Source organism: Zootoca vivipara, chromosome 4 (genome assembly GCF_965207765.1).
Source record: "Zootoca vivipara chromosome 4, rZooViv2.hap1.1, whole genome shotgun sequence".
NCBI classification, from domain to species: Eukaryota; Metazoa; Chordata; class Lepidosauria; order Squamata; family Lacertidae; genus Zootoca; species Zootoca vivipara.
Genome location: NC_142587.1, coordinates 52,167,146 through 52,195,061, shown reverse-complemented (window position 1 = coordinate 52,195,061; position 27,916 = coordinate 52,167,146). Strand labels below are relative to the sequence as shown.

At 41.0% G+C, this 27,916-nt stretch overlaps 3 protein-coding genes across 7 annotated transcripts in view; 1 reads left to right on the top strand and 2 right to left on the bottom strand.

Moving 5' to 3' along the window:
* The window catches only part of SON (SON DNA and RNA binding protein), a 34,765-nt gene extending 30,885 nt beyond the window's left edge, over positions 1–3,880 (top strand). For all 4 annotated transcript variants that reach the window (XR_015949786.1, XR_015949785.1, XR_015949787.1 and 1 more), the window contains 3 exons: positions 1,439–1,507; positions 2,097–2,212; positions 2,963–3,880. Coding sequence is in view for 1 of the 4 variants with exons in the window: in XM_035114623.3 (XP_034970514.3) it covers positions 1,439–1,507; positions 2,097–2,212; positions 2,963–3,121 (344 nt within the window). In the remaining 3 variants the exon portion in view is untranslated. The remainder of the gene's footprint in view (positions 1–1,438; positions 1,508–2,096; positions 2,213–2,962) is intronic.
* Positions 3,881–4,008: 128 nt separating this feature from the next.
* On the bottom strand, positions 4,009–15,212 carry DONSON (DNA replication fork stabilization factor DONSON). Its single transcript, XM_035116682.3, has 10 exons — positions 14,749–15,212; positions 13,513–13,593; positions 12,901–13,104; positions 11,028–11,206; positions 8,962–9,140; positions 8,744–8,867; positions 8,452–8,556; positions 6,545–6,743; positions 5,273–5,485; positions 4,009–4,404 (listed from the first exon to the last, which is right to left on the bottom strand). The coding sequence occupies exons 1-10, from the start codon at positions 15,049–15,051 to the stop codon at positions 4,267–4,269; spliced, it is 1,725 nt and encodes a 574-aa protein (XP_034972573.1). The 5' UTR covers positions 15,052–15,212; the 3' UTR covers positions 4,009–4,266.
* A 1,498-nt stretch (positions 15,213–16,710) lies between these two features.
* The window catches only part of CRYZL1 (crystallin zeta like 1), a 28,650-nt gene continuing 17,444 nt past the window's right edge, over positions 16,711–27,916 (bottom strand). For both annotated transcript variants that reach the window (XM_035115547.3, XM_035115546.3), the window contains exons 8-14: positions 27,441–27,552; positions 22,966–22,986; positions 22,140–22,238; positions 20,921–21,039; positions 19,563–19,668; positions 18,990–19,035; positions 16,711–17,974 (exon numbers count right to left, since the gene is read on the bottom strand). In XM_035115547.3, coding sequence (XP_034971438.1) covers positions 17,875–17,974; positions 18,990–19,035; positions 19,563–19,668; positions 20,921–21,039; positions 22,140–22,238; positions 22,966–22,986; positions 27,441–27,552 — 603 coding nt within the window. In that variant the 3' untranslated portion in view covers positions 16,711–17,874. The remainder of the gene's footprint in view (positions 17,975–18,989; positions 19,036–19,562; positions 19,669–20,920; positions 21,040–22,139; positions 22,239–22,965; positions 22,987–27,440; positions 27,553–27,916) is intronic.

The following is a 27,916-nucleotide window of genomic DNA, read 5'->3' as shown; positions in this document are numbered from 1 at the left end:
TCACCCTTCTCGTTGCCGCACGTCGCAGCACACCAGCCAGCGTCTCGTGCCGCGGAACAGCGGTTGAGAAACGCTGTTCTAAAACATGCATTTTTTATTCTAATTTTTATTCTTAACTTCAACCAGCTCCCGGCTAACATATAAAAAGAAATTTATTTGCTGGTTTCCAATAATTGTATACCCTTCAACAGATAACGTTATATATCTTAGTTATGCTTGGTTCAATATAAATATTACAGCTTCAGTAAAAACTTAAAAAGAAGACTGTACTTAATATAGTGGATGTTTGGTACTTGAGAGGATATTTTAATAAAAACATTGGTTTTGATCTCAATGTGCGCTTGTGCAAGCGGAAGGCATTTCTGCTTACACAAGGTGACATTTTTCATCGAAAGCCCTTCCTTCTACAGTCTTCTGTGCTGCATGTCAGCCTGTCTTGGAAGATCTCTCTTACCCTCACAGGTTTCTTTTCCAAGCCATGGGGGAATGCAGAGATGATGTGGGAAAGCCTCGAGTTCTGTTTATTGAAGGAAAGTTATTATCCAAGTCATTAGATGACTAATGGGAAGTTACTGCTTGAAAATGTTCCTGGTTTTCTATAACTCAACATTGTGTGGCCCAACTTGCTTGCCTGATAAAATACGGAATTCACTGCCAGAGGATATAGTAATGCCCCCAACTTGGAGGGCTTTAAAAAGAGCTTATACTTTCAAGGAGTATGTCTTATCAATTGCCACTAGGCATGATGACCTTGTATTGCCTCTGTTAGCAGCAGCATGCCTCTGAATACCAGGTGTTGGGTCACCAGTGAGCAGAGGGATAATTGTGTTTGCGGGCTTCCCATAGGTATCTGGTTGGCCACTGGGAAAAACAGAACAGTAGACTAGATGGGTCTTTGGGTGATAATTGCATGGTGGGTAGGTTGTTCAACTCTGCCAAAAAAAACAACCCAAAAATCTGCTGTGGCCCTAGTTGTGTGAATTCCTGTGTTTACTGGAAATTTATGTCATCTGCTATGGTTTTGTTAAATATTTGGCTTTCATTCAAGTAAAAGCCAAGGTTGCTCCTTTTGGTATGTGAATTCAAGAACACCAGTTTCTGTGGTGCACTGTTCCACTGACTTAAACCAAATGGGGTCAGGACTTGCATTTATATTTGGATGTACTAGAGAGAACATCTGATGTGTGATCACTTAAGCTTACAGGTTTCAGAACCAGCCAAGGGCCAGTAACTACATTGCCACTACATCTCATAGTATGAGCATTTACTAGGTATTTTGATACTATAGAAACCCTAGGTAAGATAAGAGTGCATTTGGCCCACCCAAGAGGTTTCTGAGTATGTATGGTGTGGTTGCCAGCTATACCGGTTATGTTACATTGATTCCTGCTACCAGGTTTTGGTAGCTTATGAAAACTTTTAAATGTGCTTTCTTCAGGCTTGGTTGCGGTGGGAGAAAAGACACAGAAGAGACATGGACCTTTCAGCGCAGTGAAAGATCTTTCAGGTGAGACTTAAAAATTCAAGGAGAGCGACCATATCTCATGGGTACAGCAATATAGAAAGTCTTGGGTTCAATCCTTTGCATTTCCAGTTTTAAAAATCAGGTAGCAGGGTCCAGAGACCCTGGAGAGCTGCTGTCAGGACCCCAGGGGTGGGGAACCTTAGGGCCAGGGACCAAAGGTGGCCCATAGGTCTCTCTGTACAATTATTGGGACTCTCCCAGCCCATGTCTGCTCTGCAGGCCACACCTCTCAAGTGCTTTGCTTGACTGTGATGATGCCTCTGGCTTACCTGAATGGAGGTTGGAGAGGTTCGTGTGTGGCTGTGATGTTTACATGATTGGCCTGTGGCCTCCTGTGCAAAGGTCAGAGCCACTTCCAGTGTCTGGCCAAGCCCACCACTGGCATGTGGTTGCTGGAAGGAATAGCTATGAAGGAATATGTAACCTTTGAGCCGAAAAGCACTTCCCACCCACCCCTTAGCAGAGAATATGGACAGATGAACTAAACATTTGACCTGGTCTGAGGCAGAATTAGTAATTCTGCTGATTGTGGTATTTCTACATTTCTAAAACAAAACCTGTTGTTGTTAAGGCAAACACCCAGTTTCTGCATTGCTGGAAGTCTGTAACAAACGAAGATGGATGCCTCCCATATTCGCATTGGTGAACGATAATCGACCTGAACACAATAAGCATTTTCTCTTTAAGGTAAGCTAGAATGTTCTCGTAATGGTCAGTTATCTTAGAAATGAATTTTAGCACTTAAAAGTGAATGCTTACAATAGCACGCAAGAAATGTTGAACTATTATACTCTTCCCATGGCTCCAAATCCTCTCACAGCAACACAGTATCCATTTTGTTTTCTTTTTAACCTCATCTCTTATTTGTATACTATTTTGTAACTTTTTATTATATTTGTACCTTGCCTTGGGACATGTGTGGAAGGTCCTTAATAAATAAGAATTTCAAAACTTGTGCATTTTGAGCCCACAAAGCAAATACTTATACTTGCCTTTTTAGAAAGTGCATTTTGCTTTGTTTCCCCGTTTGCAGTTTTTAACCTAAGATGACGTCACATAAAAACAAATGGTTGGAGCTGGAGGTTCCCTTCTGCTGATGGAAGGAGACCTTCCATTAGATGAAGGGAATCTTTGTATCCAACCCAAAGAAATTGCGCTGACCACATCAGAAGGATTGTTTTTTTTACCCAAACCAATATTTTTATCAAGGGATTATACATTGCAAGTCACACGAACAATTTGAATCCTATTGTTTAACTTTGTGGACAAGCCTTAGGCTTGGGCTCAGATGTAAGGGATAACTCCTTGACAGCACCTGAGTTTGGAGGTATGCAAGAAACTAAGAGAGCTGTGTGGCCTTAAAATTTTAGTCTTCAGTAGGAAGGAGAAATGTGATACATAAGTCTTACATGCATCCTGTTTTTATTTGTCTTACAGGTATTGGTCAATGGAATTGAATACAAGCCTAACAGTGTCAGTCCTAATAAGAAGCATGCTAAAGCCATGGCTGCTACTGTGGCTCTGCAGGCATTGGGACTCGTACCAAAGGAGCTCTTGGCTAATGCCACCAACTTCAGGAGTGCCTCACACAACTAAACAACTGTTTTTATATTGACATCCTATATATTTTTATTCTACGCAAATGATATTTCTCTTTTGTGGTTTTGTAAATACATTAGCAGCTCATTGTAAAAACTGTACAGACACCTTCAGGCTTTTCTTTTTGTACATGGAAAATATTTAAATCACATGGTTTTGGTATGTATATTGATGTTAGTGATGCCATCATTTCTTAAATTACTAAAAATCCAAACACATGACTATGGAGTTATCTGTAATTTGTTTTAAAGCTCAACCAATCTTTACCTTCAATATAAAATTTAAAGTTTTGACTGTTTTGTACCATGATGCAGTTCCCATAGTTTTTGGTAAACTTTCTGTTAAAGCTGTGTAGTCTTAAGTTTACAGTCACAATGACTGGTAGCTCATTATAGACAAGTGCCAGGCCCTCCTATTTTTTTCTGCAAAGAGAAAGTGGATACGGTTGCTGGATGATGCTAACTATTGCTATTCCCCCTATCCAAATGCCATTGAGTTTAGCAAAATTGTCTAGCTCAGAAAAAAATTACACTTGTGAGAATGAAGCACATCCAGCAACAGAAATAATAACTGCAATATAAATTTACCTGCCTGCATGTTTGGTAGAAGAAACATGAAACTGTAATTTGAGTCAAACACAATGCCTGATGTGAATGTATACATTTGTGGTAACTGAATTTTCAGCTATAACTGGATTCGGATGTAGAACGATGATGTTGTACTCGGCTTGGTCAATAAAGCAGCACAAGTTCCTTATTTACTGTCTAGTGCAATTTGTCCTGTTTATAATGAACCAAATGGTTTACTTAATGCATGACTATTCTGCAGGGTAAAACAAATTATCTCAAACTTCTGCCTTTTAGCTTCAAAGAAAACACACAATATTCTAGGGTTTAAGTTTAATTAAAAATCTATAAATATGAATGTTTCAATCATAAAAAAGAGGAAAAGGTTGAGCTAACTATACAACACAGAATATGCAGTTTTCCATCAGCTCTGCTTCGGAAGTCTAATCTAGCTAGTAGGTTTTGCACATTAACATGTACAATTTGTTATTGGCAGAATGCTATTGTACCCACCCAACATGGCTTAAACATCTCAGGAACGTCAATGGCAATTCCTCATTGACCGATATTGCTTGTTTATGCCTTCCATGTGTAGGCATAATTGTTCATTTCTAGGAGCCTTATGGATGACTTTCCTAATGTTGGACAAAGAATAAGCTGTTCTAAAGTGTTCGGATGCAATCCACATTTCTTAAGGTCCTTGCGATGGGGTTCCTGTAAAAATTCAGAAAAGTATTACTAGTACAATTTCTTATTCAATAACAGGTCATTTCACGAGGGAACAGAGCCTACCACACAGCCTATCCTTTGAGCACTCATGGAACCATTTATTTTTTAAAGTTCACACACCGCTTTGTTAAAGAAAAGAATTTGTACAAAGAAAATAATTCAATATAATAATAAAAACTCTTTAAAACAATCAAAAGATAAAACAGCAAGAAACTAAAAACATTTAAAAATACACCATCATTTTACATGTATGGGGTAAAGGTAAAGGGACCCCTGACCATTAGGTCCAGTCATGACCGACTCTGGGGTTGCGGCCCTAAACTCGCGTTATTGGCTGAGGGAGCCGGCGTACAGCTTCCAGGTCATGTGGCCAGCATGACTAAGCCGCTTCTGGCGAACCAGAGCAGTACATGGAAACACTGTTTACCTTCCCGCTGTAGCGGTACCTATTTATCTACTTGCACTTTTGACGTGCTTTTGAACTGCTAGGTTGGCAGGAGCTGGGACCGAACAACGGGAGCTCACCCTGTTGCGGGGATTTGAACCGCCGACCTTCTGATCGGCAAGCCCTAGGCTCTGTGGTTTAATCCACAGCGCCACCCGCGTCCCATGTATGGGGTAGGCTTGTCTAAACAAAAATGTTTACAACAGGTGTCAGAATACAGTGAATATGTCTGCCTAGTGTCAATAGGCAGGGGGTTCCAGAATGTAGGTGGCATGACACTAAAAGATCCATTTCTTACAAATGCAGAATGGGTATTATGTGACACCTATAACAGGGCTAGCATGCTTTCTCTTTTCTGTTAATCAGATTCTTCCCAATTCAGATGCATGTTAAGTAAAATCTCCTTACCTCTTTTATGCTCTGTTCATTACTGATGCTTGTGTTGAACACTGCTGTTGGGTCATGTGTATAACACGCAGCAGAGTAAGATCCATTCTGAGCAGATTTGAGCAGCATGGACAAGGAATGCATAGAGTGAGGCATGACAGGACCAACAATCTCCAGACTAAATAAATCTTTGTAATGTGATTGGACCTGTGCCCGCACATTTATGCTTCGAGCCTTAGGAAAAAAAATATTAAGCATTATGACACGAAGGTTCAAAAACATTGAAATTAAAGCTAACCTTTTTATGCATCCAAAGTTTAACAGTGAGTCAATTCTATGTATAGGAAAGACAAGGCAGCAATTACAGGGGAATAGTACTGGAGGAAAGTCAAGAAACTGAAAGTATGTGGTCATAAATGAGACTAAGCATTTAAATGGTTGCAATCTACAAACCAGAAGGAATGTGAACACACCATTGATAGATGCTCAAGAAGAAGGGGGTAAGCATGGTGTCATGCGGATGAATTACAAAAAAGGGAGAATTTACAACAACTTCAAGCCCTGCCTATTAAAAATTCTAGTAGAATCACAAAATATGCACTTGGATTCTGCCCTCTGCCCACATGCAAAAAGCCCGGCTACCACCTCCAGTATTAAGAACTTAAAACATTACATAATTTGAGTGCATGAATGTATGGTTTACTATAGGGAGTGGCTAGTACAGCTGATTTAGGCTAATGGAGACAAAGCAAATGGTTGCTAAGAGCAACACAAGTTTCTATCTCTAGATTCTAAGAGAAATTCTTAAAAAGTTGATTCTTGCTGCACCGTATGATATAATACTAAGGCAAATGTCTGGTAGCAGCATGCAATCATTTCATGTTATACTGATATGCAGGCACGGGCGCGTGGAATCATAGAGGCAGGCATTTTGAAACACATGGTAAATTATCAGACCAACAATAGTCATGCTAAGTGATAATGATTAGTAACAGATTCCAGGAATTAAATTTGGCAAGTTGGATGCTAACAGAGTCTTCTACAAAGAGGTCTCCTTTCTTTCACAGAAGGTGAGGACCCCACTAACAGGACTGGGTGAAGCCAATTTTCTCCAATTATCCTTGCAACCCCCCCCATCCCCCCATAAGAGATTTTCAAAGGGCACAAGAAGCTGCAAGGAGAAGGCAAATCCAAGAAATGAGCTTCCCCATCCTGCCACCAGTGTTCACACAAGCCATTCCTCCCCCACCATAAAGCCAGCAATATGTGAAATCACTTTGCAGTGATTTTTACCTTGAGTGTTTGCATTGTTGCCCCTCTAAAAGCAACTGGTGACAGCAGTGTTGGAGGGATGCCAGCCTGAGGGCCTGCAGCAGCCACTAAGCTCTTGCAATTTATCAAGAAGTTTAGCAAAGTGAATGTGTTTGTTCCTTTCACCAGCACAACAGATTCGGGCTTGTGATCCATTTGTACCTCATTTCTCTCCTTACAGCTGCAGACCAAATGTCAAGGGAAAGGTATATATATACATACACACATAACAGCAGAAGATGAATACAAAGTCAATACAAGTTGAAAGTCGGAACCTTATTTAATTTTTGCATGTGATTACAAGGTAAAGACACATTTCACCCTTGTCTCAGAGGCAAGGAATGTGCTTTAAATACACTTTAATACTTAACTGTACTGTTTCTACCGTGTTTCTCATATTATAAGACACGTCTTATATTTATTTTTTCCTCAAAAAAACACACTATGGCTTATTTTCAAGGGATGTCTTATTTTTTTCCTCCTCCTCCTGCCACGGCCGGCATTGCTGCTGCGCCTATCACTATGTCTTATTTTCGGGGTATGGCTTATATTCCTTGAATGCTTAAAAATGCTGCTATGGCTTATTTTATGGGTATGTCTTAAAATATGAGAAACAGGGTATTTAAATTTTAGCTATCAGAAATCTTAATAATTCGCCTAGCTATGAAAAAGCTTTGATCTTGCCATACTTGCAAAGAAACAATCCCTGCCTCCCACGGAAAAAGCCTGCTGTGGAAAAAAGTATGTGATTTCCTCATACCTTGATGTGCTAGTCCTACCACATCAAGGGTATCTGAAACTGCTAGCCAATATGACTCTTGCCTACTTCAGTACTATTAATTCATCTACATGCTGCTTATAGTTTACAGCTATGAAACGAACCCATAATTAAAATGTGCAGCAACATATGGACATCCTTAATTAAAACATACAATATTAAGAAGCATAATTAAAAGTTAACATAAAAACACAAGCTTAGTTCAGGGGAAAGTCTGCCTAAACTGGTGTGTCTTCAAGAGCTGCAGGGAAGGCAATTCCACAACACCTCCAGGTTAGCAGAAGCTGATACACCAGGACATGGCAAAACTATTGTGAGTCCAATTACTGGTCACAGCACCCTTACCGAGCAGTGAAGAGAAAGATGGATTTTCAGGTAACCTGAGCCAGAGATTTTTTTAGGGCTTTGTATGCAAAACCATCTCAGATCCCTCAGCACTGGCGTGTTATGTACCTGATAAGGAGCAGTAGAAAGGAAGGCCCTTTCCTAACCATCCTTGGCAATCATCCCACTTGCACTGATATATAATCCGTATCAAAATGAGTTTAACTGAACATAGAACTGTTAGACCCCCATATCCTCTGAGCGTCTCCTAACAGGCATGTCTCTGGAATGGCATGCCCCTTCACTCCAGAGTGCCTTTCTGCGACACTTCTCTTATGAAAAGTGCACAGAAGTCTTCAGGCATCTCGCAGCAAGGAGGAGGAAACATCCGTAGGTCTAAACTAAGTTTTATTTAGTGTCTATACAGAGAATCCATAATCACGTCTGTGTTCTCCAAACTCTGGCAGAACAAAGTGTTGCATACTGCAAAAGTGAAAGTAAAGTACAATAACACGCTCAGATGGAAGAGATAAGACCTTCAGCGTTCCCACACTCTTCTCAGACATCTCATGTGATTTATACCAATCACACTAGCCAGCAGCGGGTACTCAAAATCCTAACAAGCGTTTTGCAGTCAGTATACCGTGTTGTCCAAATATCAGGAACAAGCACCAAATGTTCCTACCTCTTAGTAGTTGAGTGTTGCTTTCTCAGCTGTATATTAAACAAGTCTTTCACACAGCTTTAAATCACAACTTAAGGAAGTGTTTCACTTTTGAAAGGATACAGTTTGATAGAAATTGTATCTGGCTTTTTAATCTTGTCTTGTACTCCCATCTCCTCCAACCATGAAAATCCTTCATCGTCATCAGCATCACTCATTCCTCGTCCCCTAAGCAAAGAGACACCACTTTAGTAGGTCGCAACATGTGAGCCATCTATTAATACAGAAATCAGTTCGGACGTAAAATAAATAACTATTTATCTTGCATCAGAAAGGTAGTTTTTGTGCTAGAAAAATGCAACAAGACAGAGCCAGCTTTTCCAACAAGAAAGACCCCATAACAAGAACTACATACTCTTCATTCTCAGCATCCTTGCCTGTTGTTTCAGAGTCAATAGCAAATCCTGTTTCTAAGTGAGATGCCAACATATTCGATTTCCTTTTTCTAACTTCTTGAAAAGGTAAAAAAAATTCAATACCTGAGAAGGGGTGGAAAAAGCAAATTAATGGTGTAGAGACAATATACAAGAGGGCTTTTGTAAGTCATTTGGCTTAAAAATACAGTGCTCTCACCTTCATTTCGCATGGATTCCCTTAAGCCTCTAGTTGTGGGTGAAATTAGCGCAGTGATCACATCACTTCCAGCAAGCCCTGCTGCACGGAACAACACCGTGAACTGGTAAGTGCAAACGTAGAAGTAGGGGCAAAGCTTGGCTCTCAGCAGATTATAAAGGGAAGTAAAACTGAGACACCTGCAAGGTAAAGAATCAAGGTGCAGAATGATCAGCCTGCAATTTGGCAACAGCAAAACTGAGGGAAACAAATCACAGAGACAACAAAACTACTCGCCCACAGAGAATAGTTTACAACAGGAAGTTGGTAGTTAACCTGAAATATACTTCTGGTGTGTGGGGAGTGAGACCACTTACAGGTCAAGAACAGACAAATCTAGCTGCTGTCTTTTCCACTAGCCACAGACAGAGGACAGGATGGGGGACAATTCTCACCCCACCTTCTGACATTGAAATTCTACTCAATATTGATCCACAGTAGATTCCAACGTATAGTTAGCAGAGCAAAAATTTAAACACGATGCAGGATTCCCAAACAATACAGTGGCACCTTGGTTTGCATACGTCTTGGTTTGCATATGTTTCGGATTACAAACACATCAAACCCAGAAGTGTGTGTCCCAGTTTGCAACCTTTTTTGGGATTACAACCCATTTTTTTATTACTATCAATATTTTTTGGGGGGCCCCATTGTTGAAAGCGCACCTTGGGTTACAACCTGTTTGGGTTTACAAATAAACCTCTAGAACTGATTATGGTTGTAAACCAAGGTACCACTGTAGACCTGAGGCATTTCATCCAGCAGAGCTTTACTGCTACTGAAGGCAAATGAGCATAACGGTCACAAATCCAATACATTCAGGATTGGCACTGTCCATAAAAAACCCAGTTGCAGCAGACTTAATGTAAACTTACAATAACTTAAAATAAGTCTAAATCTTAACACTAAGCATACAGAACAGCACACCAGAAAGACAAAGAGAGAAAGAAAGAGAGTGAAACCCAGGCTCCTTCTGGCCTCACTATTATTGTTAGCATGACCTTGACAGAAAGAGGTAACAGAGCACACATAGAGTTGAGGGGAAGTTGCTAGTAGCAAAGCCAAGCTACTGACATTTTAACTGAAAATCTAAACGGATTGAGAACAGCAATAATGATGATGATAATGATGAAATGGCAGAATGCTGATTAAGGGAAGCCTGAGATATAAACTTCTGGAAAACAAGGCAAAACACACATCAAAAGCAAATCACACGCATTCACACAAATGGACAAAATGCCTTTAAAACAAAAATCACCAACCTGAGTAGATAACCAAAGCGTGTACACATGTACACACAGAGACACCTTCTCCAGGTCAAAAAAGGAAACACTGGCCAAGTGAATGGCAGCAAGTAATGGACAAAGAACATTTGGTCCTCCAGAACTTGTTGGACTCCTGATTCCCATGCAAGGAAGATGGGAGTTGCAGTCAAACAACTGCTTGGAGGCCACAAGTTTCTGACACTGGGAAATCAGGATATCCTTATCCACAGTAGTCCTATCTTGGAGACTGACATTGTGGATTAATGCATATTTATTCCACAGAACACAGCTTGTAATGTTTATTCGTTTCACAACTTGAAGTTGCCAAATAGCACCTTACATAGCACTGCTTTTTAAAGTGGAAAGTTGCTTTACACAGGAGAGAAATTTTAGAGTAGGACTGGAGGTGCGAAAATAATGGGATGCTTATGTTTTGAACATTATAGAGGGGAAAGCTGCTTGAGAGCAGAGAAAGGGTGGAGAGGAAAACAAATACCTCCTCCCTTCTATAAATTTCCCCTCTCCAAATATAGCTTCTTATCTGAAATAGCAGTGTCCAGATTTTTGTAAGCATTTGCATGCAAAGTGCATTTGGCTCCAGAACTAAAGCTGCTATACTTATTGAGAATGAATTCCTTGATTTTGCATTATAACTCAACTCAAATTTGGTAATGTGGTGGTAGTTATGAAAATATCCTGTGAAAATCAGTGCTATTTGACTCTTAGCTGCTTGGTGATGTGTTTCCATTCACTTCAACTCACCATTCACTCATGAGAACATGTTGGAGCCCTTCATCATAGGACCAAGGATTATTTTTCCCAGTCATTTTTCTATCTGCTCCAATACGAGGGAACAGCTTTAGCCACGGCAGGAAAGGATGAAGCCAATATACAAGGCTTTGCTGGAAAGCACATCGGAGTTCTGTGGAGAGCTTCGGTTCCTAAGATAGCAAAATGTTGAAATTACATTTTTTAAGCTATTCATAAGATGTCTGAAAAATCTTCATTCATATTTACCCTGTAGGCTGAAAGGCCTATAACAACTCCAGCCTGAGTGATATATTTTGCATCGAGTGGTACCTCTGGATGCGAACGGGATCCGTTCTGGAGGCTCATATGCATCCAGAGCAGTACTCAACCTGAAGCGCTGAATCTGCGCATCCTCGCCGCACAATTTGGCACTTCTGCGCATACATGTGACATCATTTGGCATGTCTGCGCGAATCACCGAACCAGGAAGTAACCCGTTCCGTTACTTTCAGGTTCGGCGCGTTCGTAACCCATGTTGTATGCAACCCGCAGCATTGGTATATAGAGGTATAACTGTACATTTAAAGGGAGCTATAGTGGCGCTGTGGGTCTAAACCACAAAGCCTAGGGCTTGCTGATCAGAAGGTCGGTGGTTCAAATCCCCACAGTGGGGTGGGCTCCCGTTGTTTGGTCCCAGCTCCTGCCCACCTAACAGTTTAAAAGCATATCAAAGTGCAAGTATATAAATAGGTACCACTCCGGCGGGAAGGTAAATGGCGTTTCTGTGTGTTGCTCTGGTCCACCAGAAGTGGCTTAGTCATGCTGGCCACATGACCTGGAAGCTGTCTGCGGACAAACATTGGCTCCCTTGGCCTATAGAGCGAGATGAGCGTGCAACCCCAGAGTCATCCATTACTGGACCTAATGGTCAGGGGTACCTTTAGCTTTATAGTAGGTAAAAGGTAAAGGACTCCTGGATGGTTATGTCCAGTCAAAGGCGACTATGGGGTGTGGCACTCATCTTGCTTTACAGGTCGAGGAAGCCAGAGTTTGTCCACAGACAGCTTTCCGGGACATGTGGCCAGCATGACTAAACCACTACTGGCGCATGGAGGACCATGACGAGTGCCAGATTTATCTATTTGCACTGGTATGCTTTCAAACTGCCAGGTTGGCAGAAGCTGGGACAGAGCAACAGGTGCTCACCCTGTCAAGCCCAAGAGGCTCAGTGATTTAGACCACAGCGCCACCCTTTTGCTATAGTACTCTTCAGGGACAGTACCATGTATTGGTGCCGATGAGTGCAGTGGTAGGTCCCTTTGCAGCTATAGGGTTAATAGAGATTCTAAGGGTTAATAAGCTGAATAAGAAGCCTATTTGTATGTTTTGGGGTAGGCCCAATCCTGTTTTAATTTCTCTACGTAAAAAAATACCACCATTTTTATAACCATAACCAATTATCCTAAGTTTTATCTTTTTGACACACAAAACATCAGGTGATTCAGAATGTTCTTTGCAGGCAGATTATTCCTTTCTGAATAAAGTTAGCCTGGTAAGTTACCGATGTCACACTGGTAACACCGGAGGACTAGGGAGTCTTATATCACTTGTCTCAGATTCACAGTGCTACTGAGGAAAAAGGATCTATATACGGCAAAAATCCATCACAGAGCCAAGATCTTTTCATCAATATTGTCCTGCTCAATATACACCATAAAACATTGAGAAGAAGGCAGTTTGCACATGCTAGGAAGACATGATTGGCCATGCAGGTTTTAAAAATATTTACTGTGCTGAACATCTCACTGCAGGTATGAATTGGCACCTTTCTACCTGAGTGTCTCTAGTCTATTCTCCTGATCAATGGTTCAACAGAACGAATTACCTGAATACTTTGAGGCAAGTTTATTAATGCTCCTCTACAATGCTGGACGTATCCTAGGGATTCTTCTTGTGCTTTTAAGTGATCTGCCCATGCAAATGATTGGGAAGATGTGAACAGAAGGCGAGTTTTAATACTCCAGTCCGCAGGAAATTCATAACTTGGTGAGGAAGAAACGTCAGTATTGGAAATGGCCAGATATGGGTCCTTGAAAAATGTAAACATTGAAAAAAATTACAAGGAAGCAGCTCCTTCATTAAAATGCCATCACTTAAATGTTTATAAGAAGCATGACCTTCCTTTGCTAGCATTAAGGCAGCATTGTTTTACATATAAACCTATATTAGTGAAGAGTAGAAAAGATTGTTGCTTTTTAGAAAGCATAATAGGTGTACTCTAGTGATGAAGAAAAAAAAGCACCCACTATCAGCCCCATCAGTTTATCTGACCGTGCCCCAAGCAGCATGAATGACTCAAGTTAGCCAGCAAAAACTACAGCCTTTCCTTTCCACATACCCAGTTGCATTCAAAAGGCAAGGGGCTTCAGCCCTGTGTGATAAAATAAATTCAAGATTCTCATATATAGATACATTTAACAGTTACAATGATTCTTACATTGATCAATGAGTCAACAGATGTTGCTTCAGAAAACTCTTCTTTCCAAATAGCCTCATCGTCTTGTAGACCATTTAAAAACTGGGAAAAGTTTCAAAGTTAAGAGAACACCAAAGGAAGATTCAGTGAACAGTGAATAAAATAATCCACTACAGTGTTTAGCTTTTTTTTTATTTTAAAAAAAGGAAAAAATTCTGTCACTCTGCTAAGTTCAACCCTAGATATTCTTATGTACTCATCCCTTAAGTATCAACGGGCATGCTTTATTAATCTGTATTATATTACTTATTAATTTTTATACTGCCCTTCATCCAAGAATTACAGAGTAGTTTACTATATAAAAAACACAAAATATGTAACATAGTAACAAAAATACATAACAATTGTGGACTATTTTTCTAACTCAATTAAGAAACCTGTCCTAGGTTAGAAAAATGTCTCCCAACAAGTTACATAGTTTGTGTCAACAGACACTTCACACCTTTACCATTTTCCTATAAGAGTGGGGTGTTGTTACTATCCCAATCTACAGTACTAACATTGGCTGATGTAGTAAATACAACCCAACTCAATGCATACCTGGGACATTTTATGCCACAGGTGATTTTTTTTGTTTTGTTTTTTTTGTTTCTGGAAGAGAAACAGTAACCAGTAAATGGCTGAAGTTTGGGGACACTGTGCAGGTGACATTTATGGGATTGGTGCCCTGCTGGTCTACTTGCGTGTAAAGTGCACAATGAAATGTGTGCTTGTCCAAGTTTCTTGGATGAAAGCTAAAGACTCCACCATTTAAACTCGCACAACCTAGGGTCCTGCTTGATTACTTTTGATACCGACGCTGTCTCCTCCCATGTGCTTTCCCGCATAAATATTATTAGAATAAGGTATGCGCCACCTTTTCTTTCAAGAAAAATCACCAAGGCGCTTTTACCTAGTTATCGAATATTTCCCCCAAAATTACCAGAAACAGCAATGCAGCAAAAAAGAAAAAGCGTGCCAATACCACATTTCGATAAACGGCCTTAATATCAATCCGTTTCGAAACGACCCAAATAAATAATGCGCTTTGGCTGCCCTATGATAATCGAACGAGTTTAAATTCGGAGGCGGGGCGTGCACATTAGCAAACAGAAAGAAGGGCGCAGGGAAACTGGGAGAATTGCAGCGCAGCGCTTTCCCGCCCCGAATGCCGTCCATCGCAACGCCTTCCATAGCTGGAGGGGGAGACCGCCTTACCTGGCCGCGGGAGCAGCTGGGCGCGCCGCCCGCCCTCGGTTTCCTGGCCGGAGAGAGGGACTGGCCGGTCCCTGGCGGAGGACGCGGGCTGTTCTCCAGGCTCGAGAAGGGGTTCCGCCTGCGGCTCCCTGGGTAGGGCCGAGGGGACAGAGCCGAGCCGCCGAGCGCGCAAGGGGCGGCGGCGGGCGCGCTGGGAGAGTGGCCGGGCTCCGCGTCGCTTCTCCGCGCCCTTTTCCTCTTCAGGCGCAGCACCTCGGGAGGCTTCTTGAAGCTGGGGGAGTAGCCGGGGACCACGGAGCACATGGCGGCGGAGGAAAGCAAGAAGTGGAGCGGGGTCGGCGTCGGACTCGGCGGCGTCCGGCTGCAAGATACGAACTTGGCGCGCGGCTGGAGGAGGAGGCTCCGCCTTGAGGGCGGAAAGAGGCGCCTCCAGGTTGCCGCGCGGACCCCGGCCAATCGGAAAGCTCGTCAGCCCCGCCGCGGCCGCCTCTTTCCTGCCCTGGCGAGGGCGCCCTGAACTGCGGCGTTGCGACGTCCGCGCGCGCCGAGAGCTCTGCTATTCGGCCTGTCGGCGCCGTTTCCATCCTCGGAGGCTGGGCCTTCACGGTCGCCTGTGCCAAGCGAAATCCTACGAGTTGGCGAAGTTCTGCCGCAAATATTTGCCTCCCCAGATTTGAAGGCTTATTTCCTGACTCTTTACCGCTCCCCCCTTAAGAAAGGGCTTTTTAAGAGTGCTGTGCTTTTAGTAGCAGTATTTTAATAATTTGTTTCGATTCTGTTTAGTTTTTAATCATTATATGTTATGTTTTTAGCTTTTTGTATTTTATCTGTCTTGCTTCGTGTCAGCCGCCTTGATTCTTGGTCCCAGGGATCAAGGCTGAGTATACCATGGGCGTAGCTAAGGCACCCTCCCCAAATCAAGTAAATAAATAAAAATACTTAACTGACCAGTCGCATCGCAGATAGCTTGGTTCTGCCCCTCCCATATAAATCCAGGCTGGCTCCGCCCATCATCATCATTTTATTATTTGCACCCCATCCATCTGACTAGGTTGCCCCAGCCACTCTGGGCAGCTTCCAGCATATACAAAAACATAATTAAACATTAAAAACTTCCCTAGACAGGGCTGCCTTCAGATGTCTTCGAAATGATACTTCCTGCTTTGTTCTGCTTGGTGATTGACGTTTCATGCATATAATACTTAAAGCTTTACATCAGATTCCTTGAAATTAGAGGCAGAGTGTTCTCAGCCAATACATCCCCAGAAATATACCCTTATCCCTTCTAAGGCTATATGACAAAAATGGACTTTTGACCATTGCTGACAATATGGCTTCAATATTAAGGGAGCTTTTTTCTCAGCCCCACCTTCTTCAAGTCTGAAGAAAAATTCCAGTCCACTTTAAAAGTTTGCTATAAAGTGACCTTGGAAATTTTCAAAATAAAAGCTGCTAACCCTTGGCCAAGCATGCCAACGTAACCTATATCTTATCTAGTTGGCTTCTTTAAAATATATCTTCAAAATTAGAACAACTATGAAAAGCAAGAAGCTAGCTGAACGTTATATTGAATTCTCAAACTGTTTCTGAGTTCTAGTTACCTTAATATTTCCACACACTGAAAGAGCTGAGGGGCATAATTTGAAGCCTTTCCAGATGATTTAGTTGCAGAAATATACAGTTGTGGAGAAAGGCAGAACATTTTCTCATAGCAAAGTTGTTAAGAGAATCTGGCCTGTCAACATTCAGCTTCAGTTGTGGGAAGCCACATTCTCTCTAGCAATTAACAGCAATCACTTGATGTTGGGAAAAATTTTACCACATGTATCTACTACAATATCAGCTTTCCATAGGGTTTATGTGGTACAAAGTTTCACACAGGCCTACTGTCTATGCAGGGGCTGAATTCATTGATTTTAATAGGACTTGCTTCCATACAACTTTTTGCAATTGCCACGTATCTGAGAATGCAACCACCTTTTATTAGCAGAGAAGGGACAAATTAGACATATTGAGGAGAAGAACAGAGGAAGGTCTTAGATGAGGAGCCAAAGTGTGACAACTATCTCACAGCAGCAGAGCATATCCCACTATGGTGTGGCAGGTGATGGGAATAGCCCTGTTTGCCTCCCCACTCCTCTTTTGTGGACTGGGCTATATGCATGAACCATGAACTAGATATAACACATGGCTAAATTTATAATGGGGAAAAGCAGAATAGCTGGCTTTTACTCAGAGTAGACCCATTGAAATTAATGACTGTGACTAAGGTCTATTCTGCCATATACCATTTGAACATTTAACAATGGTAAATCATAAATTTACATGAGTATAGATTACTAATTACACCACAGAATATACCCAGTAAGTACTTGTGACAGTCACAAAAACGACACTTCATCAAGGAATTATAGTAACAGAGTATGTGCTGTATGAAAGCATATACTGCATTTTCTCCAAGTGCAAATATTGCACTTAGGTTCTTAGTAAATGCAGTATCCTACCCACTGTAGTGTTGTCTTAAAGACAGAAATGTGGATTGTGCAAAACAAATGCGTAACAAATGCACACTTACTCCACAGAACACTGCTTGTATAAAAAGGCCCTTAGCAATGCATGTCATCTATAGGTGCTGATAGATCCTGTGTTTTCTAGATGAAAAGGCTAAATAAAAAACAGAGCAAAGCCACCATAAAAATGAGGTTAGATTGAGAAAGCACATTCAGAATCTTGCCAATGTTAAAGTGTTTTCCAGGGACACCTTTCCACCCCCATAGTGTATAGATAGTCCAAGTAAAACAAAGCACAGCAAAATGCCTAAAACTGAGCAGACAAAAGGAAAGTGTTGTCTGCTAACCATAGGAGTGACGGGGGACTGGACGGGATGGCGTGTTGGAGGAACACAAATATGAGTAAACTTTCAATTGCTAACAGAAATACTCTTTTAGACATGGTAATGGAAAAAAAATCAAAGCTCTACTTTCTCCCCCAGAACTTGTAAAGAATATTCAAACAGTAATTAAAATGTTAGTTGAAATTCATTGACCAATCCTTTATAAGTAGGCAATTGAGACAAAGTTCACAAATTTACACTTCACACTGCCTTAAAAGCGAAGAATCTGTGCTTCAGAGCTGGATAACTTGTCTTTTTCTTGCTTCGTTCTTTTGAACCATTTCCATAGAAACTTTGGCTTCATATAATGGGATTGGATCATCCAAATGAGGCCTAAAAGAGAATAATATCTCAGAAGCGTCTTAATGTATGCTCAAATGAAAAAGTACACAATTCAGGACAATTGCCATAGACTTTACATTTTAGTAATGCAAACTTTACAGCGCAAACACACTGGAAGTGTTATAGGTTGGCTAGGATTCCTGGAACAAAGGGCAGAGAAAACAGCAAATAGGAAGCAGATGTTTAATGTATTGCATGCATTTCAAAATAGCTTTTACTAGTAGTTTAAAAGATGTGCCATTTTATATTGCTTTTGAGAACAAGTCTTCCAGCTCCTGCCTTTCTGCATCCAAAAACTCGACTGCAATCACAGCAAACAATGGAAAAATAAGCCTTGTAGTAACCATTAGTAGAATATTAACTATTGGAAGAAATGCCTTTAGTAGCTTATTCACAAGAACAAATACTTTTATTTAGCTGCAGTTCACAGTGGTTATTATGAATATGCACTTGGATTGTAGACAAGTATTACACACCTGCAGAGTAAGTCTGGCCCAAACTGGGTTTATTTAATGTACAGACAAACGGGCAGATTGTATTAGAGCAATTAGAGCAAGGAAGAGGGCCTTCTCCAAGTCATTTCCTAAGATGGCTAATTGAAAATAAAAATAAGAATTTTGCCCAAGTATTTGATATTAATGGGTGGCATACCAAGGCCTGTTTAGAGTCATTAAAGGAGCTTGCAGTGACTTAGTGGCTCTGGTATTTATTTATTTTTAATGAACAACTAATCCCTACGTTACTGTATTATAACAAACAGCTTCTGAAGCCGCCTTCCGTTAGAAAAGCAGTTTCTCATGCAGAATCCAGGGCCCACTTTTCGAGAAAAGCAAGTCTGAAAGCTATTGGGCTCATGGAACTGGCTGCAGGACTCTTGGGGTTCTGGATCAATAACTACAGGCAGAAAGTAGGTCTCCAGCAGCATTTTAATTATGTGGAGCTTCATAACTTATAATACTTAGATTAGTTTGTAAGCTTCCATTTCACTGTAGCACACCTGACTTACCTGAAAACACCACTGGATAGCTTCTCCATTACATCTTCTAGAATGCGTATAAGAGAATTGTTAAGAAAAACTGTGTACATGTGTGACTGGAGTGGATTACTAAACACACTAGCAAATCCCAACAAATCTGTTTTGAGGAAACATTGCTAGGCCTGAGATGCAGATCTTTAATTTGTGAGATTGGCTTCACCATATAGACCCTGCATATCTGGGTAGAAATGCCTGGTAGTGTTTTAAAGCATTAATGTGATTTATACTCTATCCAGGTTTACTAAGCAACTCTGCACAGCTTAAAGACAACAGTCCATATCCACAGGTTTGCAATCTAAAATATATTATACTTTTAAACATAAAATTATATGTTTATTATAAAATAGCAGAAAAGAAACCCCTATGTACCATACTCTAAGTAGCAATTAAATTCTCATATCATGATATTTCCAGTACTATGACAGTCAGCAGTAAAGATCCCTTAGCTGTACTGAGTTCCAATATATGCAATATATTTTTCCCCACTCTCTTTAAAACAAACCAATTACTTATCAATTTAAAATATAAGCATAAAAAGGATATATAAATATTTCCCTTGTTGCATATTTGACAAATTCCACACCTCATCATTCAGGAAAGAGACTGTAGCACCTTTGAGGAAAAGGCAGCGGCTATCTGGAGGATCCAACTTTTTTAAAATATGAAAAATAGTTAAGCTACATTTGCCAAAACAAAAATGGCACAACCAAAGCACATTAATTAACGGTTGACATAATTTTCCTGGTAACAGGCAGTGCAACTGATTTTCAACATATATGAAATTGGCTTCTTGTTTTACAAACATTTATGACCTGGAAGGCACAGAACAAGTTGCCATTCTGAGACAAGGACAGTTTATATTTTGGTGCTCCAGTGTTGATTCACACTATAGTAGCAATTTCATTTCATTTATGAAGTGTGTTATATTACTACTGTTGAGTAGTTGCTAGTTGCTAGGTTTCTAATAGCAACTGCCTCCAAAGGCTCAAGTCTGGTGGTTTGGAAATAGTGCAGCAGTGCCTTTTATTTTGTCATAAATGCACCCTTTTGCCTTGGCTTCTTCTCTTCCCATACCACTTTTTAGCATAAACTCATCTACTCTTCCATATTTCTGGTCACTGAAATATTCCATATTTCTGGTCACTCCTGCATCCTTCATAAGCTCTTGCTCATTATCCATTGCTGATGCTCTTATCTATTTGTTTTTATTACTTGATCTGTTTTTTACTAATATAGTTGACTGTGTTGCCGTTAAGGATTTTTAAACTTTTTTTTGTATTTACATTGATAGTTAGCTGCCCAGAAAGTCCCATATATGGATGGATAAAACTGTTTTTAGTAAACAAACCATACCCACCCTGCTTCTATATACACCAAGCTGCTTTTGCCCTCCTCCAAGTTCTGACAATGCACTTCTTGAAGTAAAGCTTTTCCTGAGCTCACTGGCTCACTTTACCTGTATCTTTCCTATTGCCTATCCCATGCCCCATTTCAATAGATTATCCATCCCAGTCCTTTATCTTCTTCATGTAATGCAAAATGTATAAACATGCCATAAATCATGGTAGATTCTCTACAGCACTGGTCTCCAGCTGGTGGGTCAAGACCCACTGGTGGGTCCCCAGTTGCATGTTTGGGTGCTGGGTCTGAAAAGGTTAAAGATCCCTGCTCCACAGTTCTCAGCAGAATCACAAAAATAGTGCACAAGAATATATTAAACAGTGTTGCACCACAGTTCTATGCAAGTTTACCTGGAAATAGGTCATTTTGTGTTCAACTAGACTTACTCCCAGTACATAGGACTGCTGCCTAAGTAGTAACTTAGTTTTTACAGCTTTATGATTATCAGTCACCAATGGCAGCATACTTATATACATGGTAATTTCAGATTTTGTTCTCACCTGGAGATTTTCTTCGATGGTAACCCAATGGCCTCCAACACTTAGCAATGAAATAATGTCATGTTTGTGTGGCAGCAATTGTTGTGAAATTACTTCATTTTCTTTACTGTATAATCTCACTAAAAAGAAGCAAAGACGCTAAGTAATTAAGAGTCAAATTTAACTGTGCTGTACTGTAAAAAAGACTTTATGATCTGAAAATAGAGACGATGTCTGTACTTTTGTAACCCAAGAAAATCTTCAATAAAAATGTTTCATGTTTATATTATATCAATATACATCCCCCTTTTCTGGTCTATTTTAAAATGACTTTCTTTACTCAGAACTCTGGGTACAGCCTATATTGAGGAAAAGGTTCCATTAATTAGTTTCACCTTGTCTCCTGTGAATGTTCAATGGCAGGGTCAAGTACATAATCAGTGCAGGAGATAGTTGAGAGTGGTTGCATGGTCAACCTACACATACAGCCTTAAGTCTCCTTCCCTGAACCATTTTTCAAAACCCAATCAGTTTCCCTGGAATTATTTTCATCCCAACATGCTACATTGAGGTTAAAAAACAAACAAACCCTCAAATAAAAAGATTCGGTTGGAATTTTGGGGGTATTCATTCGTCCAAAATACTCTTTGAAAGAAAAGTGTACAGAAAACTACAGCCTGTGAGTGCCTGAAACTTGGGTACATTTTTAACTACCATGCAGGTGACACAGTATAGGACTATGTTGTAGATCTGCAGCTATATTTGGTGTGGTGTATTTGGTGTGGATTTTACCTCATTTTTGTTAAGAATTAGCTTATGCAAACACAGCCACACAATATATATAACATAAACGTTAAAGAAAAAGGCAGAAAAACAGAAAATATTTAAATATTTTGATTAGGACTACAGAAAACCTATCCTAATAAACAATATATGGATTTTAGTACTGCAGAAATTTCTCACTTGCTGCTCCAGAGGACTTTATATGCAATTAACCACTTCACCAGCATCAATAGGTCTTTTGTACCAAATTCCATAGTGATAAAATGTTCATGATTTTAGCAGACAGTGCTTCACATACTAACTATAGAGCCACTCATCTGACACTATAGTATACAACAGCACTATATAAAACTGGATATATTTTTGATGATACAAAGTTTTAAAATTAATTAAATACTATGGAACTGTTGGTAAATATTTTACTGCATCAGTAAAGAGTTATGTAGCAGTTACAGACCTCCTGCATCAAGGATGATATCCACTCCTAATCCGCCTGTCTCCTCCAAACAGCTTTCTGTCAGACCACATGTTCCATTGGTTTCATCTATAATACGAGCTAGATGGGATGGCAAGGTAAATTAGAATAATTTAGGACAAAAAAATACCAGCGCATACTTCGTATTCTTCAGACTTATCCAGAAACCAATATGTAGAATAACACGAGAACAAAACAGTTATTTTTCCTCAACAATATTTACAGAGAATGTAGAAATGTGCAGAAATCAAAAGAAAACACTTGTCAAAGACTTAGGCTGCAATCCTAGTCCTAGCTGCAAAAGTAGTTCTAATAACCACAGTGGGTTTTACAGACATCTCAGTGAACCTGCACAGAACTGGGATTTAAGACCAGGGACTTATTGGTAAGACGCAAAAGCAAAGGAAATATTTAAACTCTGAAGAACATAAACATTTCTATCAACATTCAGGCTTTGTTCAGACATAATCCTAAACCATGATTTGATTAGCCTAAGTATGGTTTGCTTGAACATGTGAACCCAGCCCAGGAAACTAAATGGTTGCTTGTTCCTAGCTGACAAACCAAAGCTTGTTCATGAGCCACCATGAAGGCCTGCTAGGGACTACCAACCGCACCCTGTGTTTCCGACCTGCTTCGAGGCAGAATCAGGGCCCCAATCAACAAGGCTTGCTGAGGACAAGGCAGGCAGCTTCCCCTCCCCTTGTGGTGAAACAAACAATCTGGATTTTCTTTCATGCAGCGTAAGAAATACTTGAATATAATGCAGATCGTGATTAAAAATGGCAAGATTCTTTCTTAAACTCACCTACTAATGGTTGCTTGACACCTGTGAAGTAAAATACCAAAATGAGAACTGAAACATATGAAACAGAAAGAAACACTCCAAATATTTAAATACAATGCATTTTCTTAAACACTGTGGGGCTCCTGCTGGCCTACAGGAAAGGGCTGTCACAGGGCTGAATGGAGCCGTCTTCTTCCCCAGCTCCTAACAGTCTTTCAGTGCATGTATACCACAGCATTCTGGCCTTTATTCACCAGAAAGCCAGTGGATGCCTTCTGCCACTCCTGTTCAAAGGAGAGGTGATCTGCTACTAGGCCTGCTGCATATCGCCCAGGGGCAGACCACAATGACAGTTTCACTCAGCAGTATATAACTGGTGAAACCGCCGCCTTCTGAGGAGGCAGAGGGACTCGGAAGGTGGCGGTTTCACCAGCGATATACCACTGAGTGAAACCGCTATCGTCTGCCCTCATAACAGCAGAGGGAGAAACATGCTGCATTGGCGAGGTGCCGATATGGCTTGTTCCTCCCTCTGCCTCTTCTTGAAGTAAAACACCTTGGGCTGAGGAGCGTGCCGTTGCCCAAGCAGTCCTACAGAGCCTCTGACCTGCCAGCGCCTCACACGAGCCAGCAGCGGGGTGAGGGCTCCTTGCACAGGAGCAGGAGCGAGGCTGCTCAGCTGGGGAGGTGCGGGCTCCGTCACACTTCTCCCTTGAGAGGGAGGCAGCTGCCATTCCTCCTCAAGGGAGAAGTTTAAAGGACCCCCCCCAACCTTGCCTCCAGTTTGCGGTTGGGGTGCGGCTTCCATTAGACTCCCCCCTGCTGCCAAGGCAGCTGCGGCTGAGGCAGGCCTTGACACGGGGTTGGGCATAGCCAGGCGGTGTAAGGACTCTCTGATACTGCTGCACGAGCCGCGTCAAGCAGTCCTGCCTTGCGGGCTTTGCCCCAGAGGGTGGGCTGCATCTTTCCTCCTGAGGTGAATGGCCACCCCAGGAGGAAAGAGGCAGCACACCCACATGGACGAAGGCGACACCTGCTCCATCTTCGGGATGTCGGGGGAGACAGAGTGAGGTACTGCCCCCCCCCCCGGCGCCGATGAAGATGGAGGGAGCCTCAGGAAGGAGCCCTGGTGTGTTTTCATTTTGTATTTGATCTTTGGATAAAGGGGTTGTATGAATTTTAAAAAATATAAATGATAAAACTAATAAATAATACTACTTAAGAAAAAGAAAGGTAGAGGGCTACATAAGTCTCCATCGAGTCTTATCGCAATTAATTTCTACAGCACCTGCGTGTGTATGCGTATCCTGCATTGCAGGGGGTTGGACTAGATCAGGCATCCCCAAACTTCGGCCCTCCAGATGTTTTGTACTACAATTCCCATCATCCCTGACCACTGTTCCTGTTAGCTAGGGATCATGGGAGTTGTAGGCCAAAACATCTGGAGGGCCGCAGTTTGGGGATGCCTGGACTAGATGATCCTCTGGGTCCTTCCAACTCTGTGATTCCCCCAAATCATCCATCAATTGTATTACTATTGGGCAAAATGCAGTCAAATATGAGCATTTTGAAACGCAAATTCTTCTATTGAAATCTCTATGATCTATACACGCTTAACTCTGACAGACTATGTTCATTACTATTAACTTATTGAATTTGTAAACTACCATATAACTCAAAGTGGCTTACAATCATTACAATTTTAACAGCACAGTATAATAAAAACAATTGCTTTATTTTTAATTAATCATGATTCCAGTCTTCTATTACATTTTGCTCACTGGAATGCATTGGGGTATTTTCGAAAAGCAATTCACTGCTCCCATATTCCAAACTGATAGCAAGTTTTTAGTAGAAATGTTCGGGCCTCTAAGCATGTTATTTGTGGGAAGTTAAGGCCCTTTGCTTGTTTTGAGTTTGGAGCACTTCTGTTAAAATATTTTCCACAGCAAAAATTATACAAATACATTAGAAAAGAAACTATATGATACACTAATTTGACTGTGCCGAAATAGGAGCTTATTCTCAAGCTATCAGGAATCGCTTAAAGACTTGATAGAAAACATTTCAAGCTGCATTCAGCAAAATGTTGGGAAGCTGTTATTTGGGACAATGTGTTCCATGTTTCAACCTCCTTGTGCTTACAAAGCACTAGCTGATATGCTCTGCTTCAATATACAAGTCCTGACTGTGTAATAACTATTTTACAATATCCTGTTCCAGTTTCCAAGTCCAATCCTTCATGGTTAATTTCATGTGTAGACCATTTTTAACATGGTTCAGAAGTGTAGGCTGCTTGGCTTTGGAAGTCATAGTAAGTAGCAATTAGCACTTCTGTTTTATCATACTGATGCTGCATAATGTGGACTGTTTTGTCACACTTCCAGGGATTTTTAAGTAGCAAGAAGAGCTACCCTCAAACTAGATTCCACACATTATATAGCAGTATCTAGAAGCTGCTCAAGCAGATATCTGCCATTTACTTTACTGCAATAGACACAGTATCAGATATCAAACCAACTGTGGAACAACATTTCAAAATTAGAAGGGAAAAGGAGAAAAGTGTGGAGTTCTACAGAGACTGGTTTTTCAAAGCAAAAACTGAAGGTATAAAACACTTATTCATTACTCATATGGGATTGTGATATTTTACAATTAAATATAAGTTTTTAATGTAAGCAGTATGTGTTTTAAAAAGGACATCTGGCACCCTATAATAGCAAAGTTGACATTAGCATAGGGAGGTACTTGGGAGATGCGGAACACTTTGCAGCTGCTTACCATTAAAAGAGATTTCTTAATTATGCCATGATCCATCTGTGCAAGACATTGTTTTGTCCAAATTCTGATTGCCTTCCCTCTCTTTGCAGCTCATTTGTGGGAGGGTACTGCAGGCTGCTAAAGGCCTCCACTCTGAAGTCCAAGACCAAGCTTCGCCTACCATGCAGGCCACTCCAACACGGCGCTTACATGAGAGATAATTGTGTGGTCCTGTCCACGAATTTATCCTTGCACCCCTGAGGAGAGCTGGTATGCTTGCCAGATACTTCAGAAAACTGTTTCTCCCACAGAGGCAAGGCATGCAGAGCCCATCTATCTTTTCATGTCATTCCCTGAGCTCACAATATGTAAACAAGCCGGGATAATAAGGAAAATGTTTACATGTGCTCACAAGTCAGCGGTGGCTGTAGTTAGTGTTCTATTCAGCCTAACAGCTGCTGCCCTACTTATTTTTGGATGGCCAAGAGGGAAAGTAAATAAGATTAAAAATAAATCAAAGGCTGTGGAAAAAAGAAAGTCGCCTGCATTTTAAAATAACCCTAAATAATTTGTAGTTCTGATTATTGTAATACTTTGAGGGATATTAACAATTTTGGGCTCAGGTATTGAGGTACTAGAGACGTTTCAGCGTTTAATAAGAGGCTTTGTAAATTATACAAAGCTGAATGTTTGGTACCCATCTATATATAACAGGAGTATACAGATGCTTGTAAGTCCAGGTCTACCGTCTGCCTGACTTGTGACCCACTAAACTGATAGTAACTCATTAGCCATGTACTATGACCTGTTATATTTTGACATCTCCCTACCCACTTTTTTGCAGTTCCAGGTACAGAACCAAACTAGGGTTGCCAGACTCAATAGAGGACAGGACTTCTGTGCCTTTAATTGCCCTGCTCTCTGAGTCTGGAAACCTTAAAGAGAAACCAGCAGACTCTTTGTTTAATTTCCAAGCAAAGGGTCTGCTGGTTTCTCTTTAAGGTTTCCAGACTCAAAAGAGAGCAGGACAATTAAAGGCACAGAAGTCCTGTCCTCAATGAGTCTGGCAACCCTAAACCAAACAGAAGCCTTGCTGAGCCCTGGTGGGCAGCCATATACTGTATAGAGGTAGGCTGCATATAGGTCACATGATACAGCTTACTGCAGCCCAATCTTCTCTCCCCCCCAAAAGGGATAGGAATGTCAACAGCCAGCTGCATTAAGTTTCACCAACAAAGACTTCATCTCAGTTCTAAATATTTACCATTTATTTTATCCATCAACTGGGGAATGTACACCAATAAACACAACATTCCAAACAGCAGCACACTAAAACAGACAACAAATAAAAACTGCAGATAAAGTTCAAGTACAGTACTTAAAATACCTGGCTGGGAGGGGGGGGAATGTTTCTGCCTAGTACCTACATGGTAACAATGTTGTCAACAGATGCCTCCCCTTGGGGAGGGAATTCCGTAACTGGGGCACTAGAGCCAAGAAAGCTCTTTCCCTTATTGACATCAGTCTCGCCTCTAGTGCGGGAGGCATTTGGAGAAGAGCACTCACAGATCACTTTAAAGTTTGGGAAGGCTGATAAGGATGTATATGCACACTCCTTCACGTACCTGGGTCCCAAGCCAGTTAGGGTTCGTAAAATGCACACAAACATTTCAAAATAAAAACATGTGTCCTGAATTAGCTCTCACACACAGCTAGAACCAAACAATGTAACTCACCCACAGATGGTGTAAGCCTCTCAAGATACTGCTTGTCTTCAAGACTATATATAGTAGAAATTACTTTGGCTCCTCTGTGTTGTGCTAGCTGAATAGCTATTGTACCAAATGGCTGCAGGAGGAGAAATAGATGGAGCATGTGCATATGTTTAAATATATTGCCTTGGTACTGGTGAACTAAAATACAGATCTATACACCCACCCACAACTTTTAACACCAAATAGAACGAGCAAGTACATATGTTTAAATATTGTTTGTGTATTGGTGAACTTATACACAATACACCAATACACAAACAATATTTTAAACATATGTACTTGCTCCTTCTACACACCCACCCACACCCACACACCCCTTAGGACATTGACTATGAGTTGCATTCAGATGAAATCCCTGCCCCAATAGCGTTATTGCTCCTGGTGAGATTGGAAGCATATATTTAGGTTCACACACCTTATCCCTGAAAATTTGGAAA